We start from the raw sequence: 22,783 nt of genomic DNA, 5'->3' as shown, positions 1-22,783 counted from the left end.
TCTCACTGTATTGATAAAGAAGTAATTGATAATAAAATTATTTTAGTGATGGTTTTTGAATGACTGGCTAATAATATAGAATGCTTTAAAATATGTTTACTTCATCAACCTCTTTAAAATGTCTAATTTGTATGTGTTCACACATGTGTGCCCCGGAATAGAAAACATTCATATTCTATCAATGGGCAGCATAAAAAAGATGGCTTTCTTTTAAAAATATTTTTCTTGATTCTCTAAAATCTCATATGTGTATATATGAAATATGATCATACCTACTCCCATTTCTCCCCTCCACTTCCCCTAATCTGCTCCCCCAACGTCATGTTTTCTTCTTCTTCCTTTTTATAACCCACCCATGACTTTCTTTGAAATCAGATATTGAGAGCAGATGTTATAGTCCTGCCACTTTGACTAAATACGAATCTCAGGATGTTCCCACGGTGCCTGATGCTTAGAAGTTTTATGACCACCATTGTAGTTTAGCCAGAATCAGGGGCGAATGAGCACACACAGTCTAGGGATATGGCTGTGAGTCTAAGCACAGTGTCTTCCTCCAGCCTGCATGGCACTACAGGCTGCCTCTGCCTCATGTGCTCTAGGCCCACACCCAGGTCTGATGTGTACTGCTTCCTCAGCTCCGTCTCTCCCCTCTCCTGGTCCAGCTTTACCCCCTAATCCGTAGATTTGAAAGTTTTTGGTCTGCAGAACCCCTTAGAGCGGTGGTGCTCAACCTTCCCAATGCTGCAACCCTCTAACACAGTTCATGTTGTTCCGACCCCCAGCCATAAAATTATTATTATTTTTTGTTTTGTTTTGTTTTTCGAGACAGAGTTTCTCTGTGTAGCTTTGCGCCTGTCCTGGAACTCACTCTGTAGCCCAGGCTTGCCTCGAACTCACAGAGATCCGCCTGCCTCTGCCTCCAGAGTGCTGGGATTAAAGGCGTGCGCCACCACCGCCCGGCCATAAAATTGTTTTGTTGCTACTTTGTAACTGTAATTTTGCTACTGTTATGAATTATAATGCAAATATCTCACTGGGTATGGTAGTGCATACCTTTAATGCCAGCACTTGGGAGGCAGAGGCAGGCGATTCTCTGAGTTCAAGGTCAGCCTGGTCTTTAGAGTGAGTTTCAGGATAGCCAGGGCTGTTCCACAGAGAAACCCTGTCTCGAAAACACAAAACCAAATATATATGCACACACACACACACACACACACACACACACACACACACACACACATCTGATGTGACCCACAGGTTGAGAACTAGTGCTTTAGACTCTTAAAATTGATTGAGGAGCTCAGACCATTTTTGTTTGAATTAAAACTACCAGTTGTTCCTCAGCAGAAATTAAGAAAACTTTAGCAGAGCCTGTTCACTAATTTGTTTTTAAAATATGTTGCATGTCAACATAAATAACATTTCATGTGAAATAACTAGTTTCCAATTATTCTCCATTGTTTGTGAGCCATTCTAATGTGTGACTTAATGGGCACCGGGGCTTCCTGTCTGCTCCAATATCCTGTTGAAACACCATGCATCATCCAGTCCCTGAGAACTCTCTGGATGCTTTGAGAGAAGGAGGGTGAAGGGCTTGTTATGACTTGGTGTTGTTATGAAAGCCCCCTTGCAGTGCAGATCCCTCAGAAAGGTCTCTGGGTTACGTGACATTTTCCTTTTTCCTAGGCTGAGGGAGAAAGAGGTGTTCCAGCCTGGCTGTGCCCTCAGAAGGACCTTCTTCCCAGGGAGAGTTTGCCTAGGGCCTGATTTGGGGCACATCACTACCTCTCCTTTGCTTGCCCTGATTATGCTGTAGGTGGGACTCTGCAGCTGATGTGGCACTCTGGTTTCCTTGAAGGTGTGTGCATTTTGTCCTGCAAGTCTACTGAAGGCCTTTCCCTTCAGTTTATTATTAGCTTTACAATGATAAACTAATGGGATGGAATCTGCTCAGTGTTTGTTTCTTATAAATTGTTCAAATCTATTGTTCCTTTCTGTTAGCAAACATTGATAACAAAACAAATGGACAATTAAATTAGGTGATCAATTAGTAACAGATATGAACTGATTATTTAAAGTTGAAAGCTTATTTTTTTTATTGTGATACCCAGACCTTTGGTTGAGTTTTGTTTCAAAATGTCTATGGTACTGTTTCTTCTAGTAAAGGGATTCTTAATTTGTAATAGAGTTTGACATATATTATATTGTGGAAGTATCTCACAAAGAGCCAGTCTGATGCCCGGTACACAGTACTAGAAGGACATTTCGGATACTATGAGAGAATGCCGAGGCAGACAACTTGAGAGGAAGAAAGGTTTGTTGTAGAGATTTCAGCACATGCACTTGCCCCGTGCTCATGCTGGCGCACTATACCACGGAGGGAGGGAGGGAGGGAGGGAGTGTGTGCTGGAGGAGGCCCGTTTACTTGACTGCAGCCAGGAAGCAAAGAGAGAGAAGGGCCCCAGGGTCTCATTCTCCCTTTTGTTATGATTTGTATCTGAAATGACCCACGGGCTCATGTTTTGAAAACTTGTTCCCAGAGGCTGGCAATATATGGGGAGGAGGGTCTAGTTGGCAAAACTCGTTCATTGGTAAAGGCTTTGGAGGGTATTCTAATCTCACTCTGCCTGTTTCCTGCTCCACTGAGCTGTGAAGAGTCATTGTCACATGATTCTGCCATCATGACGATCATGAATGCTGCTATGCCTTTGCCACCGTGGTGCACAGGAGTCTCTGAGCCACGAGCCAAAATAGACCTTTTCTCTCCAAGAAATACCTGTTTCTCTCAGGTATTTGGGTCACTGCAATACAAAAGCAAACAATGTTTTCTTCAAGAGCTCACCCTGCTGACCTAACTTCTTCCCACCAGGCTCCACTTTCTAAAGGTTCCATCACCTGTGACACAGATTGCTAACCAAGCCATTGACACTCAGCCCTTGGGGGACACTCAGTGTGCAAACTGATTTTTCTGGTGCTTGCCGTAAGAACAAATGTGAAAATACTTGCAGAGTGCAAATTGGAAAGAAGTGTGTAGGCTTAAATTGCTGTCTTTTGTCTTAGTTCAGGTTACTACTGATGTGATGAAACACCATGATCAAAAGCAACTTGGGCGCCTTTAATCCCAGCACTCGGGAGGCAGAGCCAGGCGGATCGCTGTGAGTTCGAGGCCAGCCTGGACTACCAAGTGAGTTCCAGGAAAAGGCGCAAAGCTACACAGAGAAACCCTGTCTCGAAAAACCAAAAAAAAAAAAAAAAAAAAAAAAAAAAAAAAAAAAAAAAAAAAGCAACTTGGGGAGGAAAGGGTTTATTTCACTCACAGTCCACATAACAGTTGATCATCAAAGCAGCAAGGGTAGGAACTCAAGCAGGGCAGAAACCTGCAGGCAGGAGCTGATGCAGAGGCCACAGAGGAATGCTGCTTACTGACTTGCTCATCATGACTTGCTCAGCCTGCTTTCTTATAGAACCCAGGACCAGCCTAGGGATGGCACCACCCACAATGGTCTGGATTCTCCCTCATCCATCACTAATTAAGAAAATGTCTTAAGCTGGGTCGTATGGAGACATTTTCTCAATTGAGGTTCCCTCCTTTCAAATGACTCTAGCTTATGTCAAATTGACATTAAACTATCATGACATCTTTGTACAGCATAAAGTTTTCTGCATCTCAACTACAGGGAGACAAAGGCATGAGGGAGAAGTGCCTTCAGTAACCTCCCTGACTTGGACACTGCATCTGATACATCTGATTTCTTTCACATTTCCCCTTTGTGTTTTTCTCATGCTAATGGCAGAGAGCTTAATTCTGGAATGCATGAAGAGTGAGTCCAGAGAAATGCAAAGACAGAGTGACAATCTGTTTATTAGGTAGAACCTGATGGTGGGTGCATCTACCCTGTCTGTTAGCTTGTGTTGTTTCCTATGCTATTTAGATGCTCCTGCTAAATTAAAACATCATGTCTCAAGATGTTTTAATTGAGCATCTACTAGATGCTTTAAGAGTATAATGGAAAAGCTAACACATTAGTCAGCTTTTCCTTCCCTGAGTAGTCTAACCCTGCCAGTCTATGGTGGTTTGAATCAGAAAGGCCCCCAGAGGCTCATGTATTCAAATGTTTAGTCACCAGGGAGTGGCATTATTTGAAAGGACTATAAAGATTAGGAGGTGTGACCTTGTTGGAAGAAGTGTGTCACTGAGGGTGGGCTTTGAGGTTTCAAACACTCATGCCAGGACTGGTATCTCTCTCTTGGCCTGTGGACCAGGTTGTAGTCCACTGCTCCAGTGCCATGCCTGCTACCATCTCCCCAGAGGATTTTCATGGGCTAACCTTCTGAAACTGTAAGCAAGTCCCCAATGAAATGCGTTCTTTTATAAGAGTCACCTTGCTCATGGTGTTTCTTCACAGCAGTGGGACAGTGACTAGGAGGATACAGTCCAATGGAGGGGAAGTTTTCATGTACTTGGATGACTGAACTGTTGTTAGAGACCATCTTACACTGTGTCCTTTGAAAAAGAAAAACCCAAGGCTATCTTTTCTTGATGTAAACAACTTAAGGGAAGAGAGATTTACTTGGCTGGGGTTTCAGTCTGTGGTCATGTGACTCTTGCCGCTGGGGCTGTGATGAGGTAGAATATGTCAGTACACCATGGTGGAGGTGGACACATTCCCAATGACTTCTATCCTCTGACCCAGCTTCACTTCCTAACAGCCCATCCACTGTGAACTAACCAGTGTGTGCTCATGATCCAGTCACCCTCAATAGGTAATGCCATCAGCTGGGAGCAAGCCTTCAACAGGGGCACCTTTTGGGGAACACATTTCATATCCAACCCTAACAGTCTCAAAGTGCCCGGTGAGATAGAGTGCCGCTGACTTTGAGGAGACGCACTTTAGATCTTCCTGGTAAATAATACCTGCATTTCTTTTTAAAAGGGGATTAACACAGTATGGAGGGCAAGTGAGTGCAGATGTGGCTGGCTGGGAGCCAGCCCTCTGAAGCTAGCTCCATAGACCAACCCTGTCAATTCAGAGGCATAGGAAGCCCTGGTGTGCTTTCTGTCAGAACTGTTGGGAGGCCATCTTCTTGTGTTTCCTTTGAAGAACCTTTCCTTGTAGAGGGCCAGCTCTCTGACCCACAGAGCCTTGAAAGAAAATTCCTTCACCAAAAGGGAGTTGAAAGTGGCTACAAGGGACTTGCAACATCACTTTTACTTCAACAGCTTCAAGGGAGATCTTTGCAGTTAGTCTCGTTTACTTGGAGGTAAAGGGCTCCTTGTTTCAAACGATTCCTTATGGAATTTACAGTTCAGTGTGATGTGTCTCAGAATTCTTTGGGCTCGGGCGTGTTTAACTGCAGATGTTTTGGGGGATGGTCAGTTTGCTGATAAATGGCACAACTGTGCCTTACACTTGAAATATGTCTTGAGACATTTTTTTAAAGCTAGCTAGAACGGAGAAAATGCTCATAGAAGCTGAAGGTTCAGTTTCAGAAATACCAAGTTAGCGTTTCTTTTCTGGCGTCAGATTAATGGGGGTTGGGAACTGAAAGCTGGTATGTATTTCCCTCATACACCCTAAAATGCTGCTTGTTAAGACAGGCACATTTCTGAAATAGTTGCTTGAGGACCTGAAGGTCAAGCCCTTCTTTTCCTGCCTGCTTATCATCTTCCAGTCATAACCAGAATATCTACGTTGTTCAGTTGATTTGATTTAAAAAACAACTTGTTAATTCTTTCTGTTTTAATAAACACAGTTTGGCTTAATGGTTTCCTGAACTAAGTAATTCAAATGTTGTGCTGTTACCGTTTCTAATACTTTTGTGCTTAAAATGTAGATGCCATTGAGAATGGCAATCATTGTTCCTAATTTGGCAGGTTGGAACAGGGTTTGGGTCACAACCCTGTTAGAGATGTGACCCTGCTGAGTGAGTGTCATGTGATTCACTCACGTCAGACCTGGATTCAGGTTGTCTGCAAGGCCCTGAAACGTTGACTGTTCAACGTTCTGCATTTCACAGTTTGGAGTAGAACTGCAGAGTGAACCTACCTATAAGTTATATAGAACTTATTTAGAACTGGCATTTCAAAGCAGGTTTATGTTTTTCTACTTAAGACCATTTCTAGGGGAACATTTATTTAACTTTATAAGATTTCTCACAGTGTCGTCACATGGTCCTAGTTGAGTTTTCCCCAGTTTACTCTTAAGTGGTGGGTGCATGAAGGGGAGAGGCCAGTAAATGTTCATCTTAGATATGCTGGGCCGTCACAAAACCATAATGAACATCAGGTGTTAACAGTGGACTGTGCACTTACTACATGGATGTGAACGAGGTAGAGCAAATCCCTGTGTGTGTGTGTGTGTGTGTGTGTGTGTGTGTGTGTGTGTGTATGGTGCTGCATATTAAACTCTACTTCTATGTTCCTTATGTTGAACAAACTAATCGTAAGGAGAAGGAAAGGAACTCTTAAAGTAAAATCTTTGTGGTGATATATTGTGTATCCTAATAAACTTATCTGAGGGTCAGAGAACAGAACAGCCACTAGATTTGACATAGAGGCCAGAAAATGGTGGTACACACGCCTTTAATCCTATCACTTGGGAGGCAGAGATCCATCTGTGAGTTCAAGGCCACACTAGGAACAGAGCCAGGCATGATGACACACCTTTAATCCCAGCACTTGAGATCTCATGTCTTTACTTGGGAAGGACACACACCTTTAATCCCAGGAAGTTATGGCAGGAAGCAGAAAGGTATATAAGGCGTGAGGACCAGGAACTAGAGGCTTTTTAGGCTTTTTAGGCTTTTTAAGCTTTCAGGCTTTTAGCAGCAGTTCAGCTGAGATCCATTGGGGAGGACTCAGAGGCCTCCAGTCTGAGGAAACAGGATCAGCTGAGGTGAGGTTAGCTATGACTTGTTCGGTTTCTCTGATCTTTCAGCGTTCAACCCAATAAATACCTGGCTCTGGGTTTGTTTTTATTAATAAGACCTTTTAAGATTCGTGTTACAAATCCTCTTTACTATTTGTATTGGGTTTAAAAAGTAGAAGTATATACTTTAAGTAAATTTATTCTTGAGCAAAAGCGTGCTCAAGATTGGAGAGTATAAAATGATGACAGGAATGGAGCAGTCACTCAGTGACGGCCTCCTACGTCGTCAGGGCAATTTGGGTGTGGGTGTGTTTTTCTACTTCAGAGGGTTTTTTTTTTTTTTTTGGTTTTTCGAGACAGGGTTTCTCTGTGTAGCTTTGCGCCTTTCCTGGGACTCACTTGGTAGTCCAGGCTGGCCTCGAACTCACAGAGATCCGCCTGGCTCTGCCTCCTGAGTGCTGGGATTAAAGGCGTGCGCCACCACCGCCCGGCTACTTCAGAGGGTTTTAAGACATTAGTGAGTAGTGTTTGCATGTGTGTTTTGATCTTGAAAACAAAGTAAACTTTTGAAAGTAAACACATTTACTTATGAAACACTTTTGTTTGTTTGTTTGTTTGGAGATTCCAGTTCCATTTATCATTCAAGTGGCAAGTTTTTCATTTATTATGGGAGTTTTGGGAAAGGATGTTGGGATCCTTTTGGAGTCAAGAAATTTTAAGAATGAAAGAAAGGGCCCTCAAAATCTTAGCAAGTCGTATAAACTAAATTAGCGTTTAACCCTCTAAACGCTAGCTGTTTGGCACCTAGCGCCCTGGAGGGGCTGTCTGTTGAACTGATCGGTGGTGAAGCTAAGCTGTTTTCCCCCAGTGAGTGCCTTTCTGCGATTCTGAAGACTGTTTAGAAAGAGGCCACCTCACTGGAGCTGGTAGAAACAGTAGTCTTTGTGGTAGTATCCTTGGCTTACATGAGAAGGCTTCTCTCCCAGATGGAAACTTCTCATTGGCTCGTTGTTTTCACCATGTGACTATGTTCCCACAACTATTAGCCACATGTCATTACAACTGGGTGGACTCTGTGTCCTCTGAGGCTGCAATACACAGAGAAGGGAGAACCAGCAGGTATGTCAGAGATGTCCAGTTGTGGGAAACAGTTATTTTATTAAGAGTTAATGTTGCTAGCATATGTAGGCAACCTTTTATTTTATCGTCTTGAAAAACTTCTTTTCACCCTTCCCCATTTTCCTTCCCACTTTGCTGACTTCCTCTGAGAAAGTATTTTATGTTTTTGTTTCATGAATGTAAATCATTTTGAGGTCAATCATAGCTGAGACCTGTGCCTTCTGACTGGTGTCGGCATGTTTCCAAGTAGTGCATGCGATCTGTAAAGTAAGGCGACGTTACTAAGAAAGACTTAGATTAGTGTCCGCGATGCTGTAGTCTCCAGCCTTGTAGAATCTGAAGTGATTCGTTGTTTCTTTGTTTGAGACATAGTCTCTCTATGTACACATAGCTCAGGCTGGCTTCTTATTCAGGATCCTCCTGCCTCAGCCTCCCAAGCCCTGATTTTACAGGTGTGAGTCACTTCATGATAAAATGTCTGACATCATTAAGTAGGCTCATTCCCTCATTTATTCACCATGTGCAGTTATTGATTGCTTTTTATATAGCTGGCTCTCTATATACTTTGCACTCTGTATGTCACAGTGAGCAAAACAGGCATTTGAGAGATAACGAGTGAACATCAGTTATGTATCAGGCATTGTTAAATCCGGGGTTACGCTCTGTGGAGAGAGAAGGAAGCACTGAATAAGAATTTAATGACTAAAGTAATTTCAGATAGTGTATTAGACAGGGTTCTCTAGAGGAACAGAACTTGTAGAATGAATCTATCTCTCCTTTCTCTGTCTTCATATTTGTATATTTAGATTTATTAGAGTGGCTTACAGTCTGTGGTCCAGCTAGTCCAACAATGGCTGTCTACCAGTGAAGGTCCAAGAATCCAGTAGTTGTTCAGTCCATGAGACTGGGTGTCTCAGCTGGTCTTCGGTACATGCCGGAATCCCAAAGAAGTAGGCTCTAATGCCAGGGAAGGAATGGACTTGCCAATGAGAGTGAGGGCAAGCAGGCAAAGAGAGCAAGCTTCCTTCTTCCATGCCCTTTCTATAGGCTGTCAGCAGAAAATGTGGCCCACATTAAAGGTAGATTTTTCCACCTCAAATATCTGGATTAGAAGTGATTCTTCCCTCTTCAAATGATTTAATTAAGGAAAATATCCCTCACAAGTATGACCAGCTGCTTGGGTTTTTGTTAATTCCAGATGTAGTCAAGTTGACAACCAAGAATTTTATCACAGGTAGGAATTAGAACTTCAAAGACATCAACAAAGGGAGAGCTGTGAAGACCTTGGCTTGGTCTACTTTATGGTTGGTAGAGGAGATCAAAATGAGTGTAACTAATCACAGGTAAATATAGCTGCCATAAAGGAAGAAGTAAAGGTGCTGTGATAGAAAGGAAGTTGGGAGTGACAAGGGAAGAGTGCAGGAAGAGGGGACAGTTTGTGCAGAGTGGAGCTGTGTCTGTGTTTGCTGGCTCCTGGAACAGGTGCTGCAAACCGAGAAGCTTGAACCACAGAGATTTATGGTTTGTCATTGTGTAGACTGAAAATCTGAGGTCACAATGCTAGTGCAGCTGGTTCCTTCTGAAGGCTGAGGGGCAGTTGGTTCCGCTCTGTCTGCTGGGGGTTTGTGCAGTTTTTCCTATTACTCGGTGAAGGGACACATCACCCTGATCTGCGCCATCTGTTCACATTGTGTTCTCCACGTGTGCTTCCTGTGTCAGGTTCCCTCTTACAAGGACATCGGTCCTATTGGGTTAGGGGCCATCCCACCTAAATGAATGACATCCACAACTTTTATTCCCAAATAAGGTCACCTTCTGAAGTGATGGTTTTATTCCAGTGTGATCTGATAAGATGCAAGAAATTGTTTCTTGAGCGGTTTTAACTTTGGCTTGTTTAATCTGTTTCTGGAGAAAATAAATAAATATGTTTTTAGAAAATACATTGTAAAGACCTTTTTCAGAAACTGCCCTCAGCTAATGTCTCATGAACAGGGTGGTGAGTGGAAGATCAAGTCATGGCTTTGTTGAGTATCTGAGCTCTGCAGAATCAGGGGTAGTGTTGTGCTTGTTTTGTTGTTTTAAAAAGAGAAAACAAAGACACATTTGTAAGCTAATGGAAGTAATCCAGTAGAGAGGAGAGCTTGGGGACACAGAGGAGAAGTAGGAGAATTTGTTGATGAGCTGATCCTGAGTAGGTGAGAGGAGATTGGTCTCGCACACACAAAGAAGAGCTAGTCTTAGAAATGAGAACAGGGGGGCTTGGGAGGTGCTCAGGAGATAGGGTGCTTTGTAAGTTCTTTTGCTTTTAAAGTGTGTGGATCTAGGTTCAGATCCCCAGAAACCACATAAAAGCCAGGTTGATATGGCAGCTACCTGTAATCTAAGCATTGAGGAGGCATAGACAAAGGGTCCTTTGGGCAAGTTGGCTATGACATCAGGATTGGTCAGAGATCCTGCATCAGTAAAGTGTGGAGCAATTGAGAGAACACACCAGAACATATCAACTTGGGCCTCCACATTCATGTATGTACATACACCTATACACATGCACACATTCCGACATGCTCCAATTCATGCATGTGTGTGCTCTAAAGACACAGAAATACAGAGACAGAGATGAGAGAAATAAGGACAGGTGAGGTGACAGAAACTGGATGCTGGTGCTAAGTGATGGTCATCTCTTCTGAGTGCTCATGTGTTACTAGTGTGGTCTTAAGGAAGTAGTTCACTAGTCAGCTGTGAGGGCAAAGAGAGGAGTATGAGAGGCTTAAGGACCCAAGGAGAGGTGTGAAATCATTAGCTGAAGGGAAAAGAGTAAGTCCTCACAAAAGACAGGTTTTCATCTGGGTGTGGGAACATGCCTGTGGTCCCTGCACTTAGGAGGCAGAGGCATGGAGGATGGTGGCTTTGAGATGAGCTGAGGCAACATTGCAAGACTGCTCTAATACACAGAAACAAGCGAAAGACTGGGTTTCCACCAAGACTGAAGGTTAAGGCTGACAGCAGCCAGTTCTGATAGATGGCAGCAGGCAATGAGATGATGTTTTCAAAGGACTAAACAAGGTACTTACATAAGTAAGACAGAGTTTAGGGACCATCAGAGACTAAGAATGAATGTTACTCAGTTATTTACTCAAGTTATAAATCCATATATTCCAGCTAGAAGACAATTGAACCAGATGGAGGACATGAGTTCCAAGAATCCTTATTAACAAAGAAATAGGTATTTTGGTATGTCCAGTTAGGTATTTGATAGTAATAATAGAAGTATATTACTTAAGTATATCTACTAAATGTTGGCGAATGAACTTAGATTTATATTTTCTGTAACAAATGCTTACGTAGTGTTCTTCCCCTTCACAGTGAGTGGAAGGAGAAGCTGCAAGCTGATTTTCAGGAGTTTCTGTTGTTTGGGCCCCACTGGTTAGAAACGTCAGATATCGTATGACTTTAGTCTACACTACGAAAAGTTAAAAGGTGCCACATATTTGACAATGGTTTCCAAATATAACAAAGATTAATATTGTACATCTTTGATATATCAGCTACCAAGCTAGGGAGGAGATTACTCCTGTGTGTAAAGACCTAATGTGTGGGCACTGCCACAATTTGTGCCTAGATGGACTTTAATTCTCCCTGTCTGCGTCAGTGTGTATGTGGCAGCAGCACTCAGGTCTGACCAAACAGCCCCTGAGCTGTGCCCCTAGAGTTCAAATCCCTTTAGGAAAAGTGGTCTGCCTTAACATTTCTCCATCGGGAAGGATGCAGCTCCCAGGTGTGGGGCAGCAGCTGGAAGTAGTCTCATTTCCACTGTGTGAGGTTTAGGAAGTTTAGAAGACCACTAAGGAAGGGAAGGTGTTTGAGTGCTTGTCAATGTGAAGTTTTAAACCTTCTTTGTGTTTTCAGAATGAAAAAGTAAACTCCAAGTTTGATGTCTGAATGACTCGGTAGATAGAACACTGGTTTGCACAAGATTCCCAAGCCTTCGCTTTTCAGTGACCATGCAGCCTGGGCAGTCATTACCAAACCACCCGGTCTGCAGTGCACTGAGGATGCTGCTGTTACATGTCAATACTGCTGACTTGCCCAGTTTCTTTGAGTGCATTAGCAGTCACAGTTCCTAAAAGTAACTCAAAGCTCATTTCTGAGATGGTTCCTTTTAATGTGATGCTTAATAAAAACCTAGAAACCTTTAAAAGCCTATAAAGCCTAGAAAGTGTCTTTATCTTGAGCTTTCTCAGGGACCCTGTCTTAACCGATGATGTGATTTCCCTTCATTTAATTATATTATGGAGTATTTTACTTAATTCAACTGTATGTTGTCACTAAAAAAACAAAATTTTTATACTGTTAAGTGTGCTTGCTGGTGAGTGCAAATCAAATAATTTTAGACTGATGTTATTAACTTTTTTTGATGGAAATTGTATTACTGCTGTATCTAAAATAAAAAATTGTCATACTCGGTTTTAAAGCAAGTTGGAACATAAAAAGCAAAAATAGGATGGATTGTGAGATGGGAAATGTTCTGCCAGGTTAGCATTTTATTTTACAAATATCTAAATAATTTAAAAGCTTTTAAAACTTTCTTTAAATTTGAGTTCTAAATCATAGTAGTTTGAAGAGTGTATTAGTAATGCTTCGGATGGAAAACCTACAGACGGGCTAGAGGAGCGTGTCCTAGTAAATCTGTTTACGCAGCTGTGTATGATGTCAGCTACACAACGAGCCTCATTTCCAAACAGCCATCAGCTCTGCCGTGGAATTAGCTAATTAAAGAATTACTTCAGAGGTTGAGTGCGTACTCCTCGGCATCACTAGCTGCCCTCTACCTGCATGTGTGCGTTTGGTCATAAGTATATGTTGGCCGGTTTCTGAGAAAAGTTGGACTTTTTGTTAGCACTGCTTTGTATTTGTGATTTGTACTTCCGTTGCATCTGTTACGTGCTGTGTCCGTACCGGTTACATAGGCTCTTTGGGTGCACTTTACTGGAGATGGAGAAGTGAATTCATTTGGTCTGTATGAAAGCTTCCTTTATCATTAATAAATTTCATTAAATCCAGGGGGTTATTAGTTTTGGGTAGACTGTATGACTTCATTCATACTGCTACTAAGATATAAATAAATATTTTAAAATTAAGCATTTGTAAAACTACAGATTTAGAATTTCTTCACAGGACTTTGAGAAGTTAGAAATTGCCTGTGTGTTGTCAGCACTTGGCTTCTGAAGTACTTCTCTGCAAGAGTTAACTACTGTGGGTGCTTTAGCTGGGTTCTCCTCACCTCCCCAGACACCAGGACACCAGGGTCACCTCTGCCCACAGGTGCTTTCCTCTCTTTGTGCCTGGAGAGCATATTAAGCAGCAACTTGTAATTCCAGCACTTGCTTTCTTAAACAGCATCTGGTAGAGCAGATCTGTGCAGCATGAATGGTGGCATCCTTGTGGGGCCCTCAACTCTTGAACACTCTAACATGGATCTTGCATTTGAAAAGGGCCCCAAAGAGAAATAGATTCACTACGTGGCCATTTCTACTCTGGGAAAAGTCACTTCAGTGTGGATTTTGTTTGGGCAGCGGGGAGCTCCTTATTTTTCTTGTTTTGAACAATTTAATTTCCAAGTTGGGTGCAGAATCATGGTGTGTTTGCAGTTAAGGTTAGTTTGGGTTTAATTTTTTTTTTTAACAGCACTTAGCACAGCAGAGTTACTGCCTGAGCCATCTCCAGTCACAAAATCTGCTGCTTTGTACAGTTAGTATCTGCTGTACAGATTACTAAAACGTGCAGCTTAAGGAGAGCCCAGAGCTCACCAGTTAGGCTGTCTGGCCAGCAAGCCCCAGGGATCCTCCTGTCTCTACCTCCCCCAGGGGGTTGGGGGGGGAGTGTTGTGTGTGTTTGGTGGTACACCGCTCATCCTGAGAGGCAAGCACTTTACTGACTGAACTCTTTCCCCAGTCCTGAAATTCATTATTTTGTGTAGTTAATACATGTTATAATAATGCATAAAAGTTTGCAGTTTAAGGAGACAGGAAATGCCAGTTACCCTGATTTGATCCTTATAAATTAATGCATATATCACATCATACTTCATAAATATATATAAGTATGTCAATTAAAAATTAATGAGAAACAAAGCCTTCAAGTAGTAGGAGAATCAATATGATTGTAGAGAGTAAAGAGCTTGTGAAATCACAGTATTCATTTTTAAGTATGATTTATTCTTCAGGCGTATTAGACAGCAGAAGAAAAAAAGGAAATCACAATATATTCTTACACTTCAGTAAACTTTTGTTGAACTTATTTGGTTATTTGAGGTTCTCCCTAAACATCCTCGATAGAGAAACAGCAGTGGCAGGGAGGTGGGCCAGTCTGGGTGTTGGCGTTTGAGAAGCACAGTGGTCCTGGGCAGCGAGCCGTGTGGTCTAGGTTTGGAGGCAGTGTGCCTGACTGTCCCCTGCCTGCCTGACATTTATAGCAGGGAGGATGAAACAGGAAGAAGCCGTTTTTGATATAGCTTCCGATTGTGCTTTGAAGTCTTGCAATGTAGAAAAGCAGCAACTAGAACCAAGTATGGTAGATTTCTCCCATGTGAGGAGTGACCTCACAGTACTTTTTAAACCATACTCTTTAAATGCTTTCCTATGAAATGGTTAGAAGGGAAATACACAATTAAGAATATTAATGAAGCTGTTAATGAGTTCAGCTCTGTTTCATTGATAGCTAGATAACATCAAGTATTAGCTTCAGTGTGTCAGTGGAGGGTGGAGATGGTGCCATTCGGCTGCATTCTAGGAGATGTGAACTTTCAGTGAGAGCTTCTTGGAAAGAAGTTGGCTCCTAGTGTTTGGATTGCTTTTCCTGTGTCCTCAGCTTCCACTTTCCCTTTTCTTTCTGTTACTGCTTTGTCTTACAAAGAAGTCACAAGTTATTAGTGTTAAACATCCAGTAAAGGTAAGTAAAGAACAAAAGAGCTGGCTTAGGATATAGTCAGCAGTAGAGAATTTGCCCAGCACCCCCAAAGCCCTGTGTCAATCCCCAGCGTGGGGGAGGGGAAGGAGGGCCCCTTGGATGAACTCTTATAAAATTGGAGGTTGAAACACGCCTCACTTTTTGTAGTTCACACGTCTTGTCTGATACAGCACAGATCCAAGGAGGATAAGTTGTTTTATTCCCGAATTTGCACTTGAGAAGGAGAGTGCTTTGGTTTTTCAAGTACAAACTGAACCAATCACCTGGGTAAGGTCTGTGCACATAACCTTTGTGTCTCTTCCCCAGGCTTATTTAAGCTTTCTCTGCAGGTGACGGAGACACTCCCTGAACTCCTGTGTTGTTAAAGCATCCTCTTCACTACTTGTAGCTAGTCTTTATTAGTAGGACCAGATACAAGTTTTCAGAAGGAACTTTTAAAAACTAAATCGATTAGACAGACTTGTGCAAATAAATGCTCAACTGAACTTTTCAACTTTCAGAATCCAGAAATAAACATATATTACTATATACAGATGTAATTGCCTTCAAAACATGTACCAAAGGGATGTTAATTTTATGCTTTGAAGTTAAGATCAGAAAAACCATTCCTGTGAGCGGTGCACATTATTATTAGTAGAACCTTTGCTTTCTCTAGAACAGCTCCAAGATCTCCACTTTCAGAAACAGGATGACATGGACCCTGGGACCTTACCTGCTGTTTCAGTCTTCTCATTACTTCCTCTCTCACAGACAGCATAGGCAGACTGACTAGATGACTTGTCACCAAGCCTCATGACCTGCACTCATTCCCCAAGTCCCACATGGTGGAAGGAGAGCAGATTTCTGCAAGTTGTCCTCTGACCCCTCCAAAATGCATGCCCTCGTATACAATACACACAATCAATATAACAGAAATTTTAACTAAAAAAGGAAAAGACACAGGCATTTGTCACTGTGGGAACAGACACTTCAAATCTGGAAATGTAATGAGAAGCCCTGTAAAACTCAGTTTTTCACAGTTCCAAGAGTCATGGAGCCATTAAGAAGATAGTAACACAGACTGAGTTCTTCCATCACTCCTGGCTTTCTCAAATCAGAGTTCAGCTCCAGTTACCTTGAGAGCCACCTCTAAGTGGTTTTTCTCAGTTGTCCATAGTGACTGCTGATGGTCCCCACAAAGTCCCATCTGTTGAAGATTGGGTCCTCAGCTTGGTGCTAACAAGAGGTAATGGAAGCTTAAGGTGTGTGGCCTGATGGGAGGTCTACAGTTCATTCTGAGTTCCCTGGAAGGGGATCTGGGCCCTTTCCTTTTCTCTTCCTCCCTGACCATGGGGTGAGTGGGTTTGTGCCTAACCACCCACCTAACAGCAATGGGACCAGTTAACCATGTACTAAAACCTTCAAACGATAGGCAGATAAGTGATTTTGTGATTTTGGTCTCTGCTTGGTTTCTCAGATATTTGTATAATAATGACAGGAAGCTAAAACAGCTGATTAAATCATCCTAGGAATTGACAAGAATGACAAAAAGCTATCACTGAGAAAAACGTTTGCTTCCGATACTATAATTCTCTAAAAAACATTTTGAAAAATGTATCTGTAGGGGATGAGAGCATATATGTGTGTGTATGTGTTTGTACATGTGCCTGTGTGTGTGTGTGTGCATGTATTCTTGTATTTGCCTATGTGTATCTGCGTGTGCGTGTGTGTGTGTGCGCGTGTGTGTGTGTGTGTGTGTGTGTGTGTGTGTGTGTGAGCGTGCGTGCGCGCGCCTGCCCTTGTACATGTGCCAGTGTATGTGTGGATTTGAGAAACTTTCAGAAGTGGATTCTCTCCTTCTCTCTTGAGTTTCAGAAATCCAAGTTGGGTCATCAGGCTTGCTAAGCCATCTTGCTGACCTCCAGAGTTAAAATTCTTTGATGAAAGTAGAAGGTGTGTTTTAATTGTATATAAAAATAAGGATTGTATTAGAAGTTTGTGGCAATTGTACTTCTCCATGTAGAGGTTCTGAGCTTGATTCTTGGTGTGGCAATTGTACTTCTCCATGTAGAGGTTCTGAGCTTGATTCTTGGTGCTGGTTTGACTCCTTGCAGAGCCAGTAGGGTGTGGATGTGAATTCCAAGGCATCACCCTTGGCAAAGCAAGGGGTGAGTATCACATTGCCTAATGTCCCGCAGGGATGGGAGGGGAGTGCTTAATGTTCCTTCACTGCAGTTGGGGGCTGCACTGACTGGGATGCTAAGGGATGTGACTCCAGAACACTGAATAGAGTACTTAGGAGTCCTTGAACACTGTCGGAGAGGTCAAGCAAAGCAATAATATTGTTGACTCAACAAAGCGGATATCTTAGGAACAAAACAAAGAAACTTGCTGGTTTCATTTTTGTGGCTCCTCAGAGTAATTTTCATCTCCTATTGTATAAGGTATTGGTAATGACAGGCCTTTGCAAAGTATGAACACTGACTAGTATTCCTAACATTGTAGTATAAATCTCGCTTTTCAGTGTATTGCTGTTTTGTTTTAAGGAAAAGATCATCTTGGCAGCACTCTGTTACTAACTTAACTTGGAACTCCAATGCAATACCCTACTTAGGAAATACAGTACTTTCTTGCTGTCAGCAATTGTGTAAGGACTGACAAGAAGGCTCTGCTAATACAGATGCTTGCTAGCAAGCCTGATGACTTGAGTCTGGTCTCCAGGACCCCCGTAGTTGAAGGAGAGAAATGACTCCCACACACTGTTTTCTGTATTCCCATACACACACGTATTTTTTCTTTAGTAGTAGCTCTGTACGCTCTTCTTTGGCATTTCTTTACTAATTCGGTGCTTACTTAGTGCTTTGCCCCCTGCTCGTCAGACCATTTTCACAGTAAGATTAGCTTGTGAGTTTTGTAATGAAAGAGTTTAAACATGTGAAACATTTTCCTCCTACGCTTGTGTCAGAAACATTGCAAACCTGGGTGATGTGAGTAGGACCTGGAATATGTTAACAAGGAATCCTGTTTTCTCCCTGAAATGGTGAAGATGACTTCTGCAGGCTCTACCTGGACCCAGTCTTTGGGAAGCCTCAGCGGGATTAGGACAGCACCTTGTCACAGCCACATGTCACTGTCACAACACTGGAGCTGGAGCAGTTTCTGCTTGAGTCCTCAGGAGGAACATTCTGACTGACAGCCCCAGAGAAGTCTGCCACTGTGGATGACTGCTAGTCAGCCAGGGCCTGCTGAGGCTTTCAGCACTGAGGCCTGTGGAACTGCATCAGGTGATTTCAGCACCAAGGCCTGCGGAACTGCATCAGGTGACTGGGACTGGAACTGCCTCCCTGCGGAAGGGAAGAGACATTGAGATGTTTTATTTCAGTGTTGTTCTGGGACTTTTTTTAATGGGATGGGGTCTCACTTTCTTCTGTAAACTAGTTCTAAATTCCTCGACTCAATTCCCACTGCCTCATTCTCACCAGTAACTGGGAGGCTAGGCCAGCAGCAGGCCCAGCTCCATCTCGGTGTTCTCCAGGTGGCTCTGCTGAGCTGACCGATGCTGCTGCTCTTAAAGACAGTCCGGTGCTGTGGGATGTTCTGTATGGCAGATGTGTTGCTAATTAGTCAATAAATAAAACACTGATTGGCCATTGGCTAGGCAGGAAGTGTAGGCGGGACAAGGAGGAGAATAAAGCTGGGAAGTGGAAGGCTGAGTCAGAGAGACACTGCCAGCCGCCATGATGAGAAACAGAATGTGAAGATACCGGTAAGCCACGAGCCATGTGGCAAGGTATAGATTAATGGAAATGGATTAATTTAAGCTGTAAGAACAGTTAGCAAGAAGCCTGCCACGGCCATACAGTTTGTAACCAGTATAAGTCTCTGTGTTTACTTGGTTGGGTCTGAGTGGCTGTGGGACTGGCGGGTTGACAGAGATTTGTCCTGACTGTGGGCCAGGCAGGAAAACTCCAACTACAGTCCGGCCTTTTTACCATCCGGGACTCAAGCCTGCTTTCTAATAATAAATATATATATCCCATCTATGTAAGTGTTTGCTTTCAGCCAGGCCCCCACTGTAAGTCTAACAACACTGCCTTCCTGGGATATTTTGTGTTTTTATAGTCTTTAATTCTGATGTAAGTAAAAATTTCCTCATTTATTATTACCTTATTTCTTAACTTTTTATAGCCATCTCACAGAATTTTATCTCATATAAACAAATTTCTGAAGCAAGACTGAGTATGGCTTTCACAATTTTGAACTGTTTGAACTTTTGAATTGTTAATGCATGTCTTTTCAGCATCTAAAGTAGCTTCCTCCGCATTCATGAAATACCTAACTCCAGTGTCTTCAGTCTTAGAGATTGGGTGGTTTCAGGTTCTTTCCTTGCCCAAACCAATATTATCATACATTATAAAAAGTTTAAATGACTAAAGGGGATTTGAGTTTTATTTATCCTTCTGTATGACTTCATTTTACATCAGAGAATGTGATGTATCCACATGATATATCTGTTAGTCTTTAGCAATGGTGACATGTTTGTATTCAGATAACACTTAGTTTCTTAAAATATCTAACACTTAGAAAATTAAATTGCACATATTTTTATCTCATGCTGTAAAGAAGTGTAACTTTCCCTATAAACACCCCAAGTCTGCCTTATGGAGGATTTCAATTTGCTAGGTATAATCCCATACTCTGCATACTGCTTTCATTTACACGCAGGGCAGAGTGTGGTAACAAAACACAACTGAAACCCGTAAGAGAATGCTCTAATTAGATTCAAGTCAAGTACATTGTTCTTCGTGTTGGCAGATTTCCTGCCAAGAGCTTCTATTAGAAAAGGAAAGTATCACATTTTAAAATCCTATATGTAAACCAGAAATATTTTGGAAGCTGCCAGAGCTGTTAATATTATGCTTTGTTTTTCAATCCTTGTGCATCTTAAGATAATATTCTTGGGTCATCTGTCTGCACTCTTGTTATTTTGCAAGGCCTGAAATGCTTTGGCTTTTTTTTTTTTTTTAATATATATAAAACTATCAAGTCTGAGGCTCCTCTCCTGAAATCTAACACTTGAGTCTTTCATGACAGGAAAGCTCTCCTTGCAGACAAATGTGGAACCTGCAATAAAGTGGCCTTGCATTAACTTTTACATTAAAAAAGGCAGGGCTTGTTTGTTTTTCCCTTTGATGTTTTGAGAAAAGCTGGCATTGAACTGTATGGATGGTGGAAGATGACCTGTACTTCTGATCCTCCTACCATCTCCTCCCAAGTGCTTGGGGTTTTTAATAATAATTTCTTTTGGGTAGGTTAAAGGAGGCTAGAATTGCTGTGGAGTCTCCCAAACTCTACAGGAGAATGGAAGACTTTCTTCCCTGAGACCCACCAATGCCCATTCCTTCTCTTCTAAATACACATTCCAGTTTCTGATCTCTTTAAACTGTTTGATAGCTTATTAGTTAATATTAAGTGAATTTCATTCTGGATGAGCAAAATATTTCTTGTATTGTTGATAAGATACATATGATTTTCTAATTTTAATCAAATCAAGCAAACAATATATAAGATAAAAACCAAGATTTCTACACTTGTACATTTCCATGATGCTTTGCACAAAGATCAGATTCACTACAGTAAGATTAGCTAGAGATTAATTACTGTAATGGTTCACTGTGGAGGGGAAAAATTCTTTTGTTGTTGTTTAAAAATACTTCTGTTAATGCGTAGGAAAATCCTTCCACAAAAAACAAGAGAGTTGAGAAGCTCTCTGAGGATGAGCTTGCATATTAGCTCCTGAACTGACTGCTGCTGGCTCGGAGAAAAGGGGGCTAGCCACTTCCTCTCTCTTCTTAGTCCTCAGTAGTGCTTTAGTACTCACTAGTACAACATACTGCAGTCAGACTTGACATGAATTCAGTCTGGACTGTTGTTTCTTTCCCACAGCTGTGATGAGAATGGTCCCTAGGGCCTATATACATCAGCAGGAAAACAGGATTTTGTAGACTGAATTTTGTTTTACAGACTAGATTTCAATACTACACTCTGCATAATAAAAATGCAACATGTATAATAGTAACAGATTGTGAAACGTAACTTGTTTAGTCAACATTTGTTAAGTGTAAATGTTTAACTTAGCACATAGTATACTGTTCTTTATAATACCTTCCTCAGAGGCCTAAACATAATAGAGCCTTTGCCTTTAAATGTAGATTAAGAAGGCAGAAGAGAGATCTAAATAGCCCCGATTAAAAACAATTTAAAATTGCCATATGATAAGTGGTGTAATAGAGCTCTTAGGGTCATGTGACTTAGAGTAGGATGTTAGGATTTCTGCTTCAGGCAATCAGAAGGCTTCATGGAAGACATGGTTAGGCATGTGTTTTACAAAGAAAAGGATTGTGGGAAGAGGTTGGAATGTAATTAAAGGGCATTGCTGGTAGAAGGCATAGTGTAAATATGGAGAGAATGTGTGCAGACTTGCTCAGTGCAAGGCAAGGTCCACTGTGACCCGACTCAGCATCCCTCATGCTAGGGATTGAGTCCAATGTCTTCAGCATGCCAGGCAAACTCACTAACTAACACTGAGCTACACCCTCAGCACAAGGAAGAAAGCAAAATATGTTTTGGAGGGCATCTGACTGGGAGAGAAAAGGGACCTCAAGAATGGATCTTGTCATTGGGCGATCCCCGTGTCTTTCTTGGGGTCCTGTTTTCCAGGTAGCCTCCCTGGTGATGTGAGTAGCAGTCCAGTCATCCTTGTTCCACATCTAGTATCCTCCTATGAGTGAGTACATACCATGTTTGTCTTTCTGAGTCTGGGTTACCTCACTCAGGATGATTTTTTCTAGATCCATCCATTTGTCTGCAAGCCTCATGATGTCATTGTTTTTCTCTGCTGAGTAGTATTCCATTGTGTATATGTACCACATTTTGTTTATCCATTCTTCAGTTGAAGGGCATCTAGGTTGTTTCCATGTTCTGGCTATTACAAACAATGCTGATATGAACATAGCTGAACAAGTGCTCTCTTGTGGTGTGGTTGAGCATTCCTTGGGTATATGCCCAAGAGTGGTATAGCTGGATCTTGGGGGAGATGGATTCCCAATTTTCTAAGAAAGCGCCATATTGATTTCCAAAGTGGTTGTACAAGCTTGCATTCCCACCAGCAGTGGAGGAGAGTTCCCCTAGCTCCACATCCTCTCCAGCATAAGGTGTCTTCAGTGTTTTTGATCTTAGCCATTCTGACAGGCGTAAGGTGGTATCTCAGAGTTGTTTTGATTTGCATTTCCCTGATGATTAGGGATGTTGAGCAATTCCTTAAATGTCTTTCAGCCATTTGAGTTTCCTCTGTTGAGAATTCTCTGTTTAGTTCTATAGCCTATTTCTTAATTGGACTGTTGGGCATTTTGATGTCTAATTTCTTGAGTTCCTTATATATTCTGGATATCAGTCCTCTGTCAGAGAAATGGAATGAGATCTACATGAACAGCCTGGACATGAGTGGGGGTAGTGAAGGGCGAGGGTCGAGGGAAAGAGAGCTTGGGGGAGTGGGAGATCCCAACTGGATCAACAACAGAGAGGGAGAATAAGGAATAGGAGACCATGGTAAATGAAGACCACATGAGAATAGGAAGAAGCAAAGTGCTAGAGAGGCCCACAGAAATCCACAAAGATACCCCCACAACAGACTGCTGGCAATGGTCGAGATACAGCCTGAACTGACCTACTCTGGTGATGGGATGACCAAACACCCTAATTGTCATGCTAGAAACCTCATTCAACTACTGAGGGATCTGGATGCAGAGATCCATGGCTAGGCCCTGGGTGGATCTCTGGGAGTCCAATTA

General features: G+C 42.2%; 1 protein-coding gene across 15 annotated transcripts in view; it reads left to right on the top strand.

Annotated features, from left to right (window-relative positions):
* The window catches only part of Disp1 (dispatched RND transporter family member 1), a 169,084-nt gene that overhangs the window by 76,493 nt on the left and 69,808 nt on the right, over positions 1 to 22,783 (top strand). For 3 of the 15 annotated variants that reach the window (XM_052737892.1, XM_052737884.1, XM_052737876.1), the window contains exon 3: positions 3,061 to 3,184. The exons of 8 other annotated variants lie outside the window; for them this stretch is intronic. Coding sequence is in view for 2 of the 7 variants with exons in the window: in XM_052737881.1 (XP_052593841.1) it covers positions 18,154 to 18,253 (100 nt within the window). In the remaining 5 variants the exon portion in view is untranslated. Of the gene's footprint in view, positions 1 to 3,060; positions 3,185 to 17,997; positions 18,254 to 22,783 lie in introns of those variants that run through there. 4 more of the 15 variants (XM_052737881.1, XM_052737872.1, XM_052737877.1 and 1 more) reach the window with 3 other exon arrangements.

Source organism: Peromyscus californicus, unplaced genomic scaffold (assembly GCF_007827085.1).
Source record: "Peromyscus californicus insignis strain IS unplaced genomic scaffold, ASM782708v3 Scaffold_14__1_contigs__length_90479793_seg_2, whole genome shotgun sequence".
Classification (NCBI taxonomy): Eukaryota; Metazoa; Chordata; class Mammalia; order Rodentia; family Cricetidae; genus Peromyscus; species Peromyscus californicus.
The sequence above is the reverse complement of the archived record's forward strand: the minus strand, read 5'-3'. Positions and strand labels throughout refer to the sequence as shown.